Source organism: Podarcis raffonei, chromosome 16 (assembly GCF_027172205.1).
Source record: "Podarcis raffonei isolate rPodRaf1 chromosome 16, rPodRaf1.pri, whole genome shotgun sequence".
Lineage (NCBI taxonomy): Eukaryota > Metazoa > Chordata > Lepidosauria > Squamata > Lacertidae > Podarcis > Podarcis raffonei.
This window is the reverse complement of record NC_070617.1, coordinates 15,123,086-15,137,891: the sequence shown is the minus strand read 5'-3', so window position 1 is coordinate 15,137,891 and position 14,806 is coordinate 15,123,086. Positions and strand designations below refer to the sequence as shown.

At 52.1% G+C, this 14,806-nt stretch overlaps 1 protein-coding gene across 31 annotated transcripts in view; it reads right to left on the bottom strand.

Moving 5' to 3' along the window:
- NRXN2 (neurexin 2) overlaps positions 1 to 14,806 on the bottom strand; it is a 341,743-nt gene that overhangs the window by 156,218 nt on the left and 170,719 nt on the right. For 24 of the 31 annotated variants that reach the window (XM_053369667.1, XM_053369668.1, XM_053369669.1 and 21 more), the window contains 5 exons: positions 12,188 to 12,349; positions 10,267 to 10,705; positions 8,664 to 9,047; positions 7,171 to 7,374; positions 2,040 to 2,066 (listed from right to left, as the gene is read on the bottom strand). In XM_053369667.1, coding sequence (XP_053225642.1) covers positions 2,040 to 2,066; positions 7,171 to 7,374; positions 8,664 to 9,047; positions 10,267 to 10,705; positions 12,188 to 12,349 — 1,216 coding nt within the window. The remainder of the gene's footprint in view (positions 1 to 2,039; positions 2,067 to 7,170; positions 7,375 to 8,663; positions 9,048 to 10,266; positions 10,706 to 12,187; positions 12,350 to 14,806) is intronic. The other 7 variants (XM_053369676.1, XM_053369675.1, XM_053369677.1 and 4 more) reach the window with 1 other exon arrangement.

Here is a 14,806-nt window from a genome sequence, read left to right as displayed (position 1 = left end):
GTGCCATAGCGGTAGAGCATTGGGCTTGGGCCTGGAAGAACAGAGTTCAAATCCCCACTCAGCTATGAAACTCACTGGTTGTTGTGAGCGAAAAAAATATTCTGCAAATTTTCACTGCCCTGCAACATCCAGCCCCTCACAAGTCCCAGAGCTTGGAATTTTGTTGTTGTGAATCCCAGGACCTCCTGCATTAAGGCCTGCACCGACTTTGGCATACCCCAGCTGTCCCAGCACAGCTCTTGACTATCAAAGTGCATTTAAATGTGTGTGCTTCGTGAAGATTATGATTAGACTGAACAAGCTGACAAGTGACACAGAGCAGATATGGAGAGGCTGGTTTTGTCCCTTTCATTTGGATCCCCACTAGAGCCTCTTGCCCGGTTCCAGGGGGCTGCTGATTTGTGACATCCTTTTGCCCCAATGACCCATCTCCCCTCCTCCAATGCTGCACAAAATGTAGAATGGAGGGAGATTTCCAAGTTGTAAAATCATCGTTCTGCACCGTGAGCAGTTAAAGTGTTTGGAAACAAGAGTTGCACAAACAGCAGGTGAGTGTCCATGACTGTCTTTCCTTAGCTGCCTGTGTGGAGTGCTGGGGGTGCAAAGGGAATCCCCCCCCCTGGCCCGACCCCTTCCCTAGACCTGATCGCTGCTCAGATTGAGACACACCCCTTTAGCACCCCCACATCGCTGTCATGAACCAGGCTAGAAAAAGCTGGTTTGCTAAACTGGGAGTGCCTGGGGGCTTCTTCCCATTACTTGAAGTGTGCAGGAGATATTACTCTGGGGGTCCCTGCATGCCTCCTTCTCCAACAGCAACTTATCGACTCCACTTTTGTTTCTGTAAATTTTCACTACCCTACAAAGTCCCCGCCTCCCCCTCAGCCATGCTGAACTCTTTCTCCTCTCTTTTAAACCAGTCCTCAAATTACAGAAGAAAGAGGGGAGAATTAATGAAATCCACAAGTTCCCACCCTTTGATGATTGCCTTCGGTTTTAGGAAAATCACCCAACCCTGTAGGTAAGCAGAGACATCCAAAAATGGAATACCCCCTCCCCCCTCCTCCATGTAATCTGAGCACTGCCCGAAATCCCAGGTACATTTCTTCCATAGGAAATTCTCTCACAAGTTCCAGGAATGGCATTAGGGGAAAACCTCACCCTTCCACAAAAACTCAGTGCCACTCACCTCAAAAGGTGTGGTTAAGAGAACCCAGGCATCCTGGCTGTCAGCAGATCCTCTGATACTCATCAGAGGGGTAAAAGGTAAAGGTACCCCTGACCATTAGGTCCAGTCGTGGATGACTCTGGGGTTGCGTACTCATCTCACTCTATAGGCTGAGGGAGCTGGCGTTTGTACGCAGACAGCTTCTGGGTCATGTGGCCAGCATGACCAAGCCACTTCTGGAGAACCAGAGCAGCGCACAGAAACACCGTTTACCTTCCCGTCGGAGTGGTACCTATTTATCTACTTGCACTTGACGTGCTTTTGAACTGCTACGTTGCCAGGAGCAGGGACTGAGCAATGAGAGCTCACCCCGTCGTGAGGATTCGAACTGCCGACCTTCTGATCGGCAAGCCCTAGGCTCTGTGGTTTAGAGCACAGCGCCACCCGCATCAGAGGGGAGGAAGGGGCTATTGTTGCATGTTACAGAGGGGAGAAGGTATTGGGGTAGGTGGGCTCATCCCTATGTGAAGTGACTGTGGAGGAAGAGGAACATGAGCACATTTGGCTTCTGCTACTGACCAACTCCTACAGGCTTTAGCAGATGCTCATCCTGAGTGTCTACAAGAAGGAAGACGTTTCATGGGCTTGTTCTGTCCTGGGGACTGAGGAGAGAACCCTTTGGAGCACCCCTGTGTCCTGTTCGCTCACACACACACACACACACACACACACACACACACACAGAGCCTACCACCACGACCACCTTTTTCCTTTAGAAAAGCAAAATAAAACAGAAACTGCAGGATTAAAAAGAATGAGTCGAAGAAGAAAAAAAGGGAAAAAAGAAATATATATATATATGGCAACTTACTGGGGTTACAGCCTATCCTGACACAGTCTGAGACGGGGGGCCGGGGTGGGGGTGGGGAGAGAGAAGAGAACGAGACAGTTTTATATCCTTCAAGGTAACGTCTGCAACCAAACACCCAAAAAAGAAAACCAATTCAGCCCACCATCTGGGGACAAACGCACGACAAGGAGGACACTTGCCTCGGCACTGGGGAGGGGTCTGGGTGGGTCTGCCTGTCCTCCTGATCTGGCCCAGTGCTGCCTCCCTATTCCACACCCCCCACCTCCTCCACCAGCACCAACAGGATGCAGTTGCAAATATACCTGGGTCTTTCTGTCTATGCACAAACCAGCCGCTGGTCGTTCTCCTGGGGGTGGGTTTTCTGAGAGGGAGGCCTGGGTTGGTGGCCCTGGCCCCCACTCCCTACAATGCCTTGATCCACAGGAGAGGGGGGGAACCTCAGAGCTGGTCCTCCAGGCCTTTCTCCTCAGCCCTCCGGGCTCCTCCAGGCCACTGCCTGCTTCAAAGTGCTTTTGCGTGGCTGTGATCCTGCCTCCTGCTTGCAAGGATGGAGAACAGCTGAAATATAACCTACTCCACCAAGGTAAGAGTTACATCTGTGGCCCTGCCCACTTTTTTTGTCTCTGGCCCACTACTGGGATGCGGCCCCCGGGATGTCAAGCACAAGGGAATGTGGCCCTCGGGCTAGATAAGTTCTCCACCTGTGATCTGGGAGGTCTCTCTCCCCCCCCCCCATTTTTCAGTTGACAGTTCTGTAGCTCAGGTGAGGGTGATCTACAAATCACCTGAGCCTCTTTTAAGTTTTTATTATCTGCAGTTCTCCTGCACCTGGCTGGTGTGTGCATGTTAAATATGAGTCTGGCCCCTCCTCTTTCATTCTGTGGTCTGCACCCCACCCCCAGGTCTGCTACTGAGTCACATTTGGGCTTCAAACCACAGAGCCTGCCTGCCACTTGGTCTGATGGCCACCCAACCCGTCTTTGCAATATTTGCTTCATTTCTCAAGGCAGAAGACTGCCTTGTATTAGAACCACTTTGGGGTTTTAAAAAAATCTTGTTTAAAATCTTAGAACCAAACAATATGGGATCCAGGAGATCTGTGAACAATCCCTTTTATTTATCTATTTTCATTTATTTTTAAGATGCTGCTGTCTTCAGTCAGGGACCACTGCTAACTTCAATGTAGAAACAGGATCTAATGGGTGTTTGTTTTGTTTTTTTAAGTCGCCTGTATAATGAGATATAATTATTTTGGTTAAAAAATAAAACCTGAAACTGAACCCTAGAATTGTAGAGTTGGAAGGGACCCAAAAGGTTAACAAGTCCAATCCCTGCAGTGCAGGAAACGTGTGTTTTTTTCTACACTCAAGTGGTATATAAATTTTATGAACTAACTCAGGCTTCCTTAAACTCCACCCTCCAGATGTTCTGAGACTACAATTCCCATCATCCCTGACCACTAGTCCTGCTAGCTAAGGATCATGGGAGTTGTAGGCCAAAACATCTGGAGGGCCGAGGCTGAGGAAGCCTGAACTAACTAAATATAAAATTACGTATTTCACTTTTTTGGGTAAGCCACCCTGTGGTCTCTTGATGAGTGGTATATAAATTTGATCAATAATCAATCATCATCATAGCTAATGAACCACAGACTTCTCGGGTATATATTATATACATCTTAGTGGGGAGGATGGGGCAGTGGAACTAGCAGCCAGATTGCTAAAGGCCCCCCTCCATTTGTCTAACTGAAACCACATCAGCAACCTGAAGCTGCTATGAAAAGGAGGCCAGGGACTGTATTGCCCGTATCAGACAATTGTGAGCAAGAGGAGAGGGGAGTTATCTCTGAGTTTCTGCACACAAGGTAGTATTCAACTAAGTTTTACTCAGAGCAATGAACGTAACTAAGTTGAACAGAACTGAGCTGAATATCACCACCCACTATTTGTGGCCTGGGACTGATGACATTCACTGAATTGTAGACCTTTACCCATATGCCTGGTCCTGGGGCTTCCCCACCAACAGACATTAACAAACACCTTCCCAGCATGCAGCTGGTGTCCTGGCCCCCACCCCCACTGCCCCCAGGCCTTTTGCTACCCACAGCGCTCAGAAAGGGGAAAGGGCTGGTTTGTGCGTAGACACTTGTGCTTCCATTTTTTGCTTCTCAGTTGCCCGTCCTGTCCATAGGGCTCCTTCCCAGCCTCCCCTGCTTGCCCTTTGGGATTCCTCCTCAGTGCTGGCAAGTGGCTACCTTGTGAAGACCAGCTGTGCAGTAGGAAGTGGGGCAGCCCTTCCTTCCTCTCAAGCCTGAAGCTGTCGACTGAGAGGGAGGGGAAGGGCTGACCCCACAGTGGCCCTCCTCCTCTCCCCTTTCCCCAAAGGTACTTCCCAGCACACAACACCTGGACAGGTCTTGCCCCTGGCACCATCGCCAGCTCCTCTCCGAGTCAGACCCTCTCAGGACCTCCAGAAACAGGAAGAGCAGCTCCCACAGTCGTTCTGACTGGGGGAAGGGTGTGCCTGGCAATTCCTGGGCAGCAGGGTCATGGCGCGGGCGCTGCCCCGCTCTCGGTGCTGAGGGCGGGGCTAGCAGCACTGCCCTCCTCCCCAAGAATCGCCGGAGCACCCTTCATGGATCAGTGCCTCAGGGAGAAGTAGGTGGGGGAGCCCTGTGAGGGGGAGTGTCCTTTTGGTGGGGGCAGAGGGTGCACCTGAGTCCTCTGCAGACTCCAGGGCATGTCTGCCAGTGGGGGGAGAGGGGCTCTCCTCCTAGAGTGGGGGGCATGTGGGTGGGGAGTCCCCATTCCCACAGGCTGCACAGCTGGGCTTGGCGTGCGTCGTCAACCGCAACAGAACAGTGGATGCAAACAGTCACAGGACCAAAAGCCCCTCTCATGGGCGGTGGGTAAATTTCGTGGAACAAAAGCAGCCCCCCACACCCCAGGCAGGAGGAGGGATAAAGGGAAGGGAGGCCCAGGGAACAAAGAGAGGAGTGGGCACCATGTAAGCGGTTGGGGGCACGCATGGAAGGTGGGAAGAGGGTCATGTTGGAGGGGAAGGGGGGCATTTGTGGGGCCTTTGGTCACCATGGCTGTTTGCTCTGGGCTGGCCATTTATGTCTCAATGAAGGGTTGAAAACCAAGTTGGGCAGGGAGGAGAAAATTACTGTGCTTGGGTCTTTAGAAAGATGAATGGGGCTTTCTTCAACCCATTTTTCACCTGGACACCGAAGAGGACAAGGTGGGGCAGGCATGAGGGAGGGAGGAAAGCTCCTGCCCCTCTCAGTCTCCATGGCTGGCTAAGTCAGGCAGGGAAAGCAGGTCCTGGTTTTAACAAAGAGGACCAGCCTCACCACCATCTCTGGTCCTCCAAGGCTGCTCCAGGGAAAAGGAGGGGACCCATCTTCCTCTTCTCCCCAGGCTGGGAAGGGGCATCTTTCCAAAGACCCAGCAACAAAAGGGGAGAAACAGAGAAAAAGCCCCAGGCTTGGCTTCCATGTAATGTCCCCACCTTCGCCTCACCCTCTGTGGAGAAATAGGCTGCGGGTGAAAGAAACCCTGTGTTTTGGAAAGCAAAATCCACACAATTGTGTGTGAGAAATCTGCATGCAGAACTTGATAGCGCTGCAGCTGAGCGCCCGTGAGGATGAGCTAGTGTACAGTGATACCTTGGTTGCCCAATGGCTTGGCTCCTGAACACCACAAACCCGGAAGCACCGTATTTTTCGCTCTATAAGACGCACCCAACCATAAGACGCACCTAGTTTTAGAGAGCAAGAAAAAAAATATTCTCTCCCTCTCTGCGCAGCGCCTCTCCAGCGAAGCAAAGTCAGAACAGCAAGAGGGTTCGCTGCACAGTGAAAGCAGCAATCCCTCTTGCTGTTCTGGCTTCTGGGATAGCTGCGCAGCCTGCATTCGCGCCATAAGATGCACACACATTTCCCCTTACTTTATAGGAGGGGGAAAGTGTCTTATAGAGAGAAAAATACGGTAAGTGTTCTGGTTTCCTTACCTTTTTGAAAGCCGAACATCCGACGCAGCTTCTGAATGACTACAGGAAGCTCCTGCAGTCAATCGGAAACTGCACCTTGGTTTTTGTACGGTTCTGGGAGTCGAACGGACTCCCGGAACGGATTACGTTCGACAACCAAGGTTCCACTGTATTTCATTTCTGGCTACCAATTCTACATTTAAAGCTGCAGTTGTATGCCTATGGAGACAGGCACGCAGGGAGACCCAATGAAGAAAGTAAAGCCCACCAGGGTTGGTATGGCTGCTCCTCAGTAAAGCTGCAGAGTTTTATAGTCCATGAGGCCCATCAAACGCTGGACAGCCTTGAAACACACCCTTCCAAATAATCTTTGCTGTGCAGCCCAGACAAAATCCATGATGGGCAGCCTTGTTTTCGCAGGCATCACCCACGATATCGTTGACATCCCCATCAAGTATAGCACAACCTCCCTCTGCCACGTTCATCCTCAGGAGGTTGGGTGAATGGGAAAAAAGCCACTCTTTGGGACGGGTTCTGCTAGTATCTCCATGGGAACCCAGCCTTCCCCAACCTTCTGCCCTCCGATGTTTCAGACTACTGTATAACTCCCATGAGACCCAGCCAGCAGGACAGGGGTTGATGGAAGTCGTAGAGCAGAACTTGTAGAGGACACCTGGTTGGTGAAGTCCAGGCTAGCCTGCCCAGCACAGATTGGTCAGAGGGAGGCTTTTGAGAAATGCCTGTTGCATTTGATGGATCTTTCGCCACAGAGGGATAACTATACAAATTTACTCAGGTGTAGCTCAGCCAACTACCCCTGTCGTGCGTCTGTCTGTGTGAAAGGCATATGAATGATGAGAAATTGGTAGCCAAATGAAACAGTTTCACATTTTGCTCCAGCACGATGCGAGAGTTCCCAAAAGTCATGTGGATTTTGCATTTCAATTGCACGCAGATTCCTCCCTGAGAAGGACCCCCTGCGGAAAAACGTGTAATGGAGCCTGCCCGCCCCCACCAGAGCACCGTTGCTGCGTCTGACCACCCTCTAAGGTGTTGCCTGCACCCCAGCACTGCCTCAGGGGGCTCTCTGGGCAGATGGAGAGGAACAGATCCTGCCGGGTTCTGACCAGCTGGTTACCTAGGTTGACTGTGAGCTTCATCTGGCCCCCATCGAGCTCCAGGCGGAGAGTGTCGGCCGACTCCTTGGAGGTGGTGGCCATCATGAAGCCATAAGCTCGCTGCGACATGAAGCGGAGGGAGACGTCTTCAGCCTCGGTGTGCATGACCGTCGGCAGCATGATCTTCATGTACATGCTCCCGTCATAGCTCAGCACTGTGGCCTCTGTTGGTGGGGAGGGGAGATGCAGAGAGAGAAGGGAGGGGACAGAGGAGCCAAGAAAGGGAAGAGTGATTAGGAACAGGCCAGGCTACGTGCCCCTCTCACCCACTCCAGGGGGAGCTGACATGGGGTCCTCAAGAGACTCTCAGACTACAACTCCCAGCAGCCTCAGCAGCCAGCACGGCCAATGGCCAGGGATGATGGTAGCTGTAGCCCATAGAAGCCCACACGGGCTACCCCCTGGTCTGGAGGAGGCTCTGCTGAAGAGCCCGCCCATCCCCATCACCTGATCACCCCTGATTCTTTTACAATGGGATATTCAGCCAGAGATTAAACCAGGGGCTCTTTGCCTGCAAAGCAAGGGCTGCACAAGGGGAAGCAGGCCTGGAAGAACCCCAAGAAGAAGAAAATAAAATCTTTGGGGAGGGAAGGAAATATTCAAGAGCCCTCAAAATGGCCCAGTGAGGACAGTGCATGCTCTTTGTGCAGAGAATGCTGAATTGCAATTCATGGGGCAGGAGCCTAGAAAACCAAAGGTGGCATGGGGGGCAGTTTGGAATATTCTGGAAGAGTGCATAGCTGGCTGGCTGGAAGCCTGAAGAGGGGCACACACTCCTCTGCAATGCAACATTTTCTCGCAGGTCCCCCTGCAGAGCGGTCATTTTTCATGTGGGTGGTTCTTGTAAAAAGGCAGATGGCAAGAAGGAGCATCCCCTGAAAAGATGCACTACAATTTCTCTGGCACATATGGAGGAAAGTGCCCTTTTCACATCATGCCAGGGCCAAGTGTGAAGCATCAAAAATGCTGCTTGTTTCAGAATGGCAGCATTAAATAATAATAACAACACAACCCACTGGTTAAGAATTCTTTACAAGCCCCCCAGCCACTCAAAGACCTTTCCAGTTTTGCAGTTTGATGAGTGCTTTGCACATGGACCAATTCAGGTTGCACCATGAAAGTGGAGGGGGCAGACCCCTCGGGCAACAAAACCAAGAGGTGGGGAAATGACCTGGAAGTCAGGGGATGACTTCAGGCAACATTATGTAACCTCTCTTCAAACAGGATGAATGCTCAACGAACGGGTTGTCTGAAAGAGGCTCCGGTTACTGCTTGGGCCAGGCTTTGCCCACCTGGTACCCTCTGGGTGTTTTGGCCAATTCTGGGCAAGCATGGCTTCCCTTCACCCCTCTTGCACAGGGTCAAAGATTTGGCTCGTGCTGAAGCTCAGCAAAAGGAAGCTCAGCTGGTTCTGGCACTCCTTCTGCCTCCTCTGGGCCCTGGGCCCCCTCACCTCTCTCGCACAGCCGGCCCAGGTAGCCGGTGCCCACGCAGTCGCAGATGAAGCGGTTCCAGCCCTCCCGGCAGAGGCCTCCGTTGCGGCACGGGGAGCTGCTGCACTGCTTGAGGGTCTCTCGGGAGCAGAAGCTGGAGACGCCAGCTACGCTCTGCACCTCGGCCAGGCGCCGCACGTCACGGCTCTTCCCATCAATGAAGAGGTCCCTCACACAGCCCACGTAGCCATAGTTCAAGAAGGCTGTCCACACCTCAGGGGGCAGGATGAGGTCCAGGCGGTTCTCAGGAAGCCCCCCGAGGTACATCTCGCTGTCTAGGTCCAGGATCTCACTCTCCCCGCTGGCCAGGAAGGGCGTGCTACGGCTGTTCACAGAGATGGAGCCTGCAAGGAGGGAAAGCAGGAGAGGTCACCCCACAAAGTCTGGCTCACTGACCACCCCCCCCCAACTGACACTTGCATCTCTCTTCCTCTGGGCCTGCATGGCCCAATAGTTTACCCCAATCAGAAAAACTATGGGGACATCCCTCTCCTTATGCTATGAAAAGCAGCAAGTTGGTGCCCCCCTACCAAGCCTGCCTGCTGCTCACCTACACCTCCCCACCACCCCAATGCATCAAGGAAAGGATAAGAAATCCAGCTTAAATAAGAGGGGCAAGCAGGAAGCAACCCACAGGTGGCTTTAGTGCCACAAGACCCCTCTTCTTCCTTGAGAGGCGGCTTGGGGAGTCCCTTGCAAAAGGAAGGCTGGGGCTTAGTTCATCATTAGGCCCTCCTCTCTCGTTGAAGGGAGCACGCCCCACTTTCTCCCAGTGCCCCCTCCTCAGTTTTTCCTTCCTTGCTTCCCACTCGCTTCTCTCTTCCTTTTTGTCAAATGTTTATTAAATTTTTAAATCTCTACATATATATTTGATTCCAAATTTGTCATACATTTCTCTTTAAACTTTGACTTCCCATCTTTCCCTCCATGACTTTCTTCATCCCATGCAATTTACATACTGCATTCTAATAAACATTTCACCTAAGACACATTCTTCCGTTTCATATATTATCAGTTTTCCACCACTGCTCATATTTGGAATCCTGCTCACGATTTCATCTATTTTTTTTCCAGATATTCCAAAAGGGGATTCTCTTTCTTGTAGGTTCCCAGCAATAAGAAGGCATCACTGTGCTGCAGCAAAGGGAAGTGCTGCCCCCATCCCTCTGGGGACTGCCTATTTCTCTGACCCTGCGCATAACTCCCCTCCCACTTTATATGCCAATGAGGGAAGGGCGATTGTTGCTGGCAAGCTCCCACCACTGTGTGACACCCCAGTGGCCAAGGAGTCACAGGCAGCCTATGGGGTCAGAGGCGGCAAGGTGCCTCGGAAGACCAGCTGCTGCTAGTAATGGGGTGCTGCGGTTTTCAGATCCTCCTTGGGGGCTTCCCAGAAGAAGCACCTGGGCAGCTGGTGTGAGAAGAGGGTGTTGAACCAGATGGGCCCCCTTTGCTCTCATCTGGCAGCCAAGCCCTTCCGATGCCCCCACCCGGCTCCAAACTGGACCAAGATCAGGCACAAGTGCGCCCCTGGCACCTGAGGTGGCAACAGAGCCCACTCACCCTTGCGCCCGTCGCGCTGGAAGTCCACATGGCACCACTCGCCGTCATTCACCTTCTTGCTGCTGGCCCGCATCTTGATGCCCCCAGAGCCCATGTCCAGCAGCAGGTAGAGGTAGCCGTCGAGGAGCTCCATGGCAAAGTAGTCAGCCTTGTGCAGGCGCTCGGAGCGGCCCTCCTTGGGCGGCTGCAGCCGGCCATGGCTGAAAAGCAGCAGCCCGTTTGGCTCTGTGGTGCGGAAGTCAAAGGAGATGGAGCCCGTCTTCTTGGTGTTCCACTTGGGCAGTGAGATGTAGGCCTCGGGGGACTCAAAGGTGACCGGGTCGAGGGCCGCCACATTTTCACAGCGGAAGACCAGGTCCCCATTGATCTTCATCTTGGGGTCCCCTTCCTTGGCCAAGCGAGACAGTTCCAGCTTGAAGTCATTGTTCTTATAGACAACCTGCAAAGGGATCGGAGAAGCAGGCGGGGTCAACAGGACACGGTGAGCTTTGTCACACCTTGACGTGAGCCAGCTCTCCACCATCTTGGGGTTTGACAGAGAGAGAGAGAGAGGTGAGGAGGGAAGGAAGATGGGGAGCAACCAGAGGATGTTGCCTGTGGATTTGCTCGACATGACCTGTGGAGTCCTGTGGTTCCGCGATGCCAAAGGTTCTTTGTTTGGCTCTCAAATTTGACCATGAATATTTTTTTAACCCTAATTTTAAACAATGGGGAATTTAACAATGAATAATGGTCACACATACTTTAGAACAATGCAGAACAGCTGTCGGCAAAGCCGTTGAGAGGCAATCTAGAGGGCTGTAGTTTGGCCACTTTGACGTGCTCTCCCAGCTCTCAGGAGGGTTGACTAGGGGATCACTTTGAGCCTTGGTGCAGGGTCAGACTGGGGAAAACTCAGCAGGGCTCAGGTCCCCATGCAGAGACAAAGCACACTGGGTTTTACCTTGGGCCAGTGATTCTTCCTCTCAGCCTAAGCTACCTCACAGGGTTGGTGTGAATGCAGAAGGGGAGAGAGAGGATTCTGTCTGCTACCATGAGCTTCTTGTGGAGTGAGTGAAGCCATAATGCAATCCCACAGTTTCTGAAGAGAAGACCCTCTCCACTGAGAATATAAGGGTTGGTCCACACTTACCTTTCCTCCGTGCTTTCCAGCCACAAGTCTGCGCTCCATGTTTGAGCGCTCTTTTTTTAATTATTCCTCTGGAGCTTTCCCTGCACAAACCTGCTCTTTACTACTGCATTAGAGCAAATGGCAATCCATGGAAAACCAAATGGCTGTTTATTGTGCTTCAGCTTTAAGGAGCAGGTTTTGTGGAGGAAGTTCTGAGGCTAAATAATGAGCACTTGGACACAGCGCTTCAAAGCATGGACCTGTGCCTGGAAAGCGCGGGGCAAAAGGTAAATGTGAATAAGCCCTGAGTACACACACTGGGGATGATTGAAATCACCCAAGTTAAATATGCGTAAGATGTGGCTGCACAGTATTTCATTTGCAGCCCCAGGAGATGCTCTGTTCCACAGGCCAGCGGTGGGAAACCTAAAGGGGTCGTCCTGGTGCTGTAGGATTCCAGTTCCCATCTGTCCTGACCATGTGGCCAATAGCCAGGGATGCTGCTGCCGCTGCTAGGAGCTGGAGTCCACCAATGTTTAAGGACCAAAGGCTCCCTTCGGTTCTACAGCATCAACTTTGCACCTGTGCAAGAGACCAAGGGACACACAGAGCCCTTCAATCCTTTCCCCCTCTTCCCAAGGTCCCCACCACATCCTCTCCGAGGGTCCCCAAGATGGAAAGGCAGCCTCTTTCAGTTCCCAGCAAGGAGGCTCCTTACGTCAAAAGCAATCTACATACGCTCAATGGGGATTAACCCTCCAACCCTGAGCCACCCCAACCCACCAGTCCCAATCCCACCCCACGACTCACATCCTTGAGACATCCCATGAAATTGTTGCTGACGGGGGACCCGGGCAGGTCGGCCGTATTGGGGCTCCCCCCAATGTAGAAAAAGTCGTCCGAGCCCAGCATGGTGTAGTCTTCCTGGGTGTAGCCGGTGGTGGTGAGGATCCCATCCACAGAGATGGTCACCTGTCCGTCGTGAGCGCAGGGGTTGGGGGGAGGGGTTGGGGTTGGGGAGACAAGGAGACAACAGAGTGTTAACCAACGAGGGATCTGGCGGGGAGAAGAAGGGAGACTTGGCAGGGCAGGGGAGAGGAGGAGCTGCTGACTCATTTTTATGTCTGATTGTCTTTCTGGAGAAATACCGCACTTTCGTTCTGATGGAGGGTGGGAGGAGAGAGAGGGAGGAGGAGGAGGAGGAGGAGGAAGAGTGAGGCAGGCAGAAGGGTGAAAGGGGAGAAGAATCTGCACAAGGTTTGATGGTCCAGTTGGGGACAGGGCAGGGGCAGTCTTGCAGCCACTGCTGCTTTGCCCCCATTGAGTCAATTGATGGCAGCTTCTGAGTCCATGTTTTGGCTGTGTAGTCCCTCCCCCTCTTGCCCCAATCATCATGCCACCACCCAGTGCCATGACGGTTCCGCCAACCAGGAGCACCCGTTTCAGCTGGCTGTTCAGGAAAGGACTCCAGAGTTACCTGGGAGAAGAAAAGAATTACATGGGGCATTTTTTGAAAGAAGAGAGTGTGAAGCAGGTTGCAATTTAAACTAGTTTTGAAGGTTGATTGAGCGGCTCTCCTTGAGGAACTGTTGCTTTGAATTCTGCCAAGAATGAGCTGCTACAGATTTCTGGGTCTTTCTTGGTTCCTCACAGCCTCTTGCTTGGAGAAGTAGCTCAAAAACTGATTTGGAAGTGCAGCCTGAACCCCGCTAAAGCCATTTGCAGTTGTTTTGGGCTGAGGTTTTCAACCTTTTTGAGTCTATGGCTCCCTTGACCAACTACATACTGCGGCACCCCTGTGGGGCTTAGGAGCCCAGTTATGTCACCCTTGCCTGCAGAGCTGGCAGCTTCTCACCCTTTTTGAACACCCTCCCTTGAGGAGTGTTCCCTCAGCCTCATTTCCTCTCCCCTCTCCTTCGGAGTCCTCCAGGAAGCTGCTGTTGCCACCCTTGGTCTCTGAGCTGCCCCCCCTGCACCCCACAGGGCCTGAGAAGCACCCCCTGCCCAGCCCCAGAGGCATCATTCGCCTGGGGAGCTTGTAGCCATGGCTGCTGCAACAAACAGCCATGCAAGCCTTTGGGAGGCAGAGACGTGAGAGGGCATCAGAGGGAGGGAGGAAAGGAAAGAAGGACAGAAGCCAGTGTTGCCCGAGGCACCCTTGACTATCACTCTAGGCACCCCAGGGTGGCAGGGCACACTGGTTGAAAACCACTGGTTTAGGGGGTTCCTCGGTCACAGGCATGGCAACATCTGCCTATACCCTCCCATCGCACCCTGAACTGCTCCCAAGACTGTTGTGTGTGTCCTGCTGACCTTCTTTTGGGACGTCAGCCTGGCCATGAACAAGGAGCAAGGACCTTCATCCTCAACAACAGCCACAGCACTATGCAGCTGCAGCCACAGCTGATGTGGTGTCAGAGTTGCAGCTTCGGACTAGGACCTGCAAGGCCAGGGTGCAAATCCCTACTTGGTCATGAAGCTCACTGGGTCACCTTGGACCAGCCACCATCTCTCAGCCTAAGCTACCTCACAGGGTTGTTGTGAGGGTAAAACAGGGTGGGGGAGAATTATGTGACCACTTCCAGCTCCTTAAAGAAATGACAGAATACCTATATATAATAAATAATACATTAAAAACACCCCAGTGGCTCATGGGAATCCCATCTGCTGTTGAACACACATTCAGGGCCAGTGGAAAAAGTCAAGGGTCTTCCTTATGCAGGATGCTACCGTATCCTCTGTCAGACCTGTGGTTCATCTAGCTCAGCATTGTCTACACACCACAATGGCAGCAATGATTCGCCAAGGTTGCAGGCAGGTAATCTTTCTTGCCAGCCTTACCTGCACCTGCTACCGGGACTTGAACCTGGGACCTTCTGCATGCCAAGCAGATGCTCTGTGGGCCCCTCCAGAAGTCCTTTTTTGTGTGTGAATTCCTCATTTGTGTTTGCGATGGTATCGGGGTGATGATACCATCAGTACCATTTCAGTACCATTTGCGCCTGCAAAAGTACCATTTGCGCCTGCAAAAGTTTTGGGGTGGCCACAATGCCTCATCTTCCCATCAAAACATATCCTGTAACTTCCTGCTAAAATCCTCCAACTTGTTATATCAAACGTATCCCGGGGTTTGTGGGTGTGTCCCATTATTGTGGCACTTGTAGCAAACTGCTTTGAGGTTTTGTTTTGTTTTTACAATCAAGCTGGCTGTAAAATTTATACACTTTTTGTGCATAAATAAGTTGGAACAACAACAACCTTCAAAGCAGTTTATTGAATTGGGGAATTGAATGGAGCGCCCTGGAAGAAGGTCTTGGTGGGCTAGCTGGGACCCTCAACAGGAGCACTGTAATGTTTTGTTGCAGCCCCCTCCCTACTTGTTGCTGAACACCTGCCTTGAACAAAAGCTGACCTAAACAAAGGGCTGGA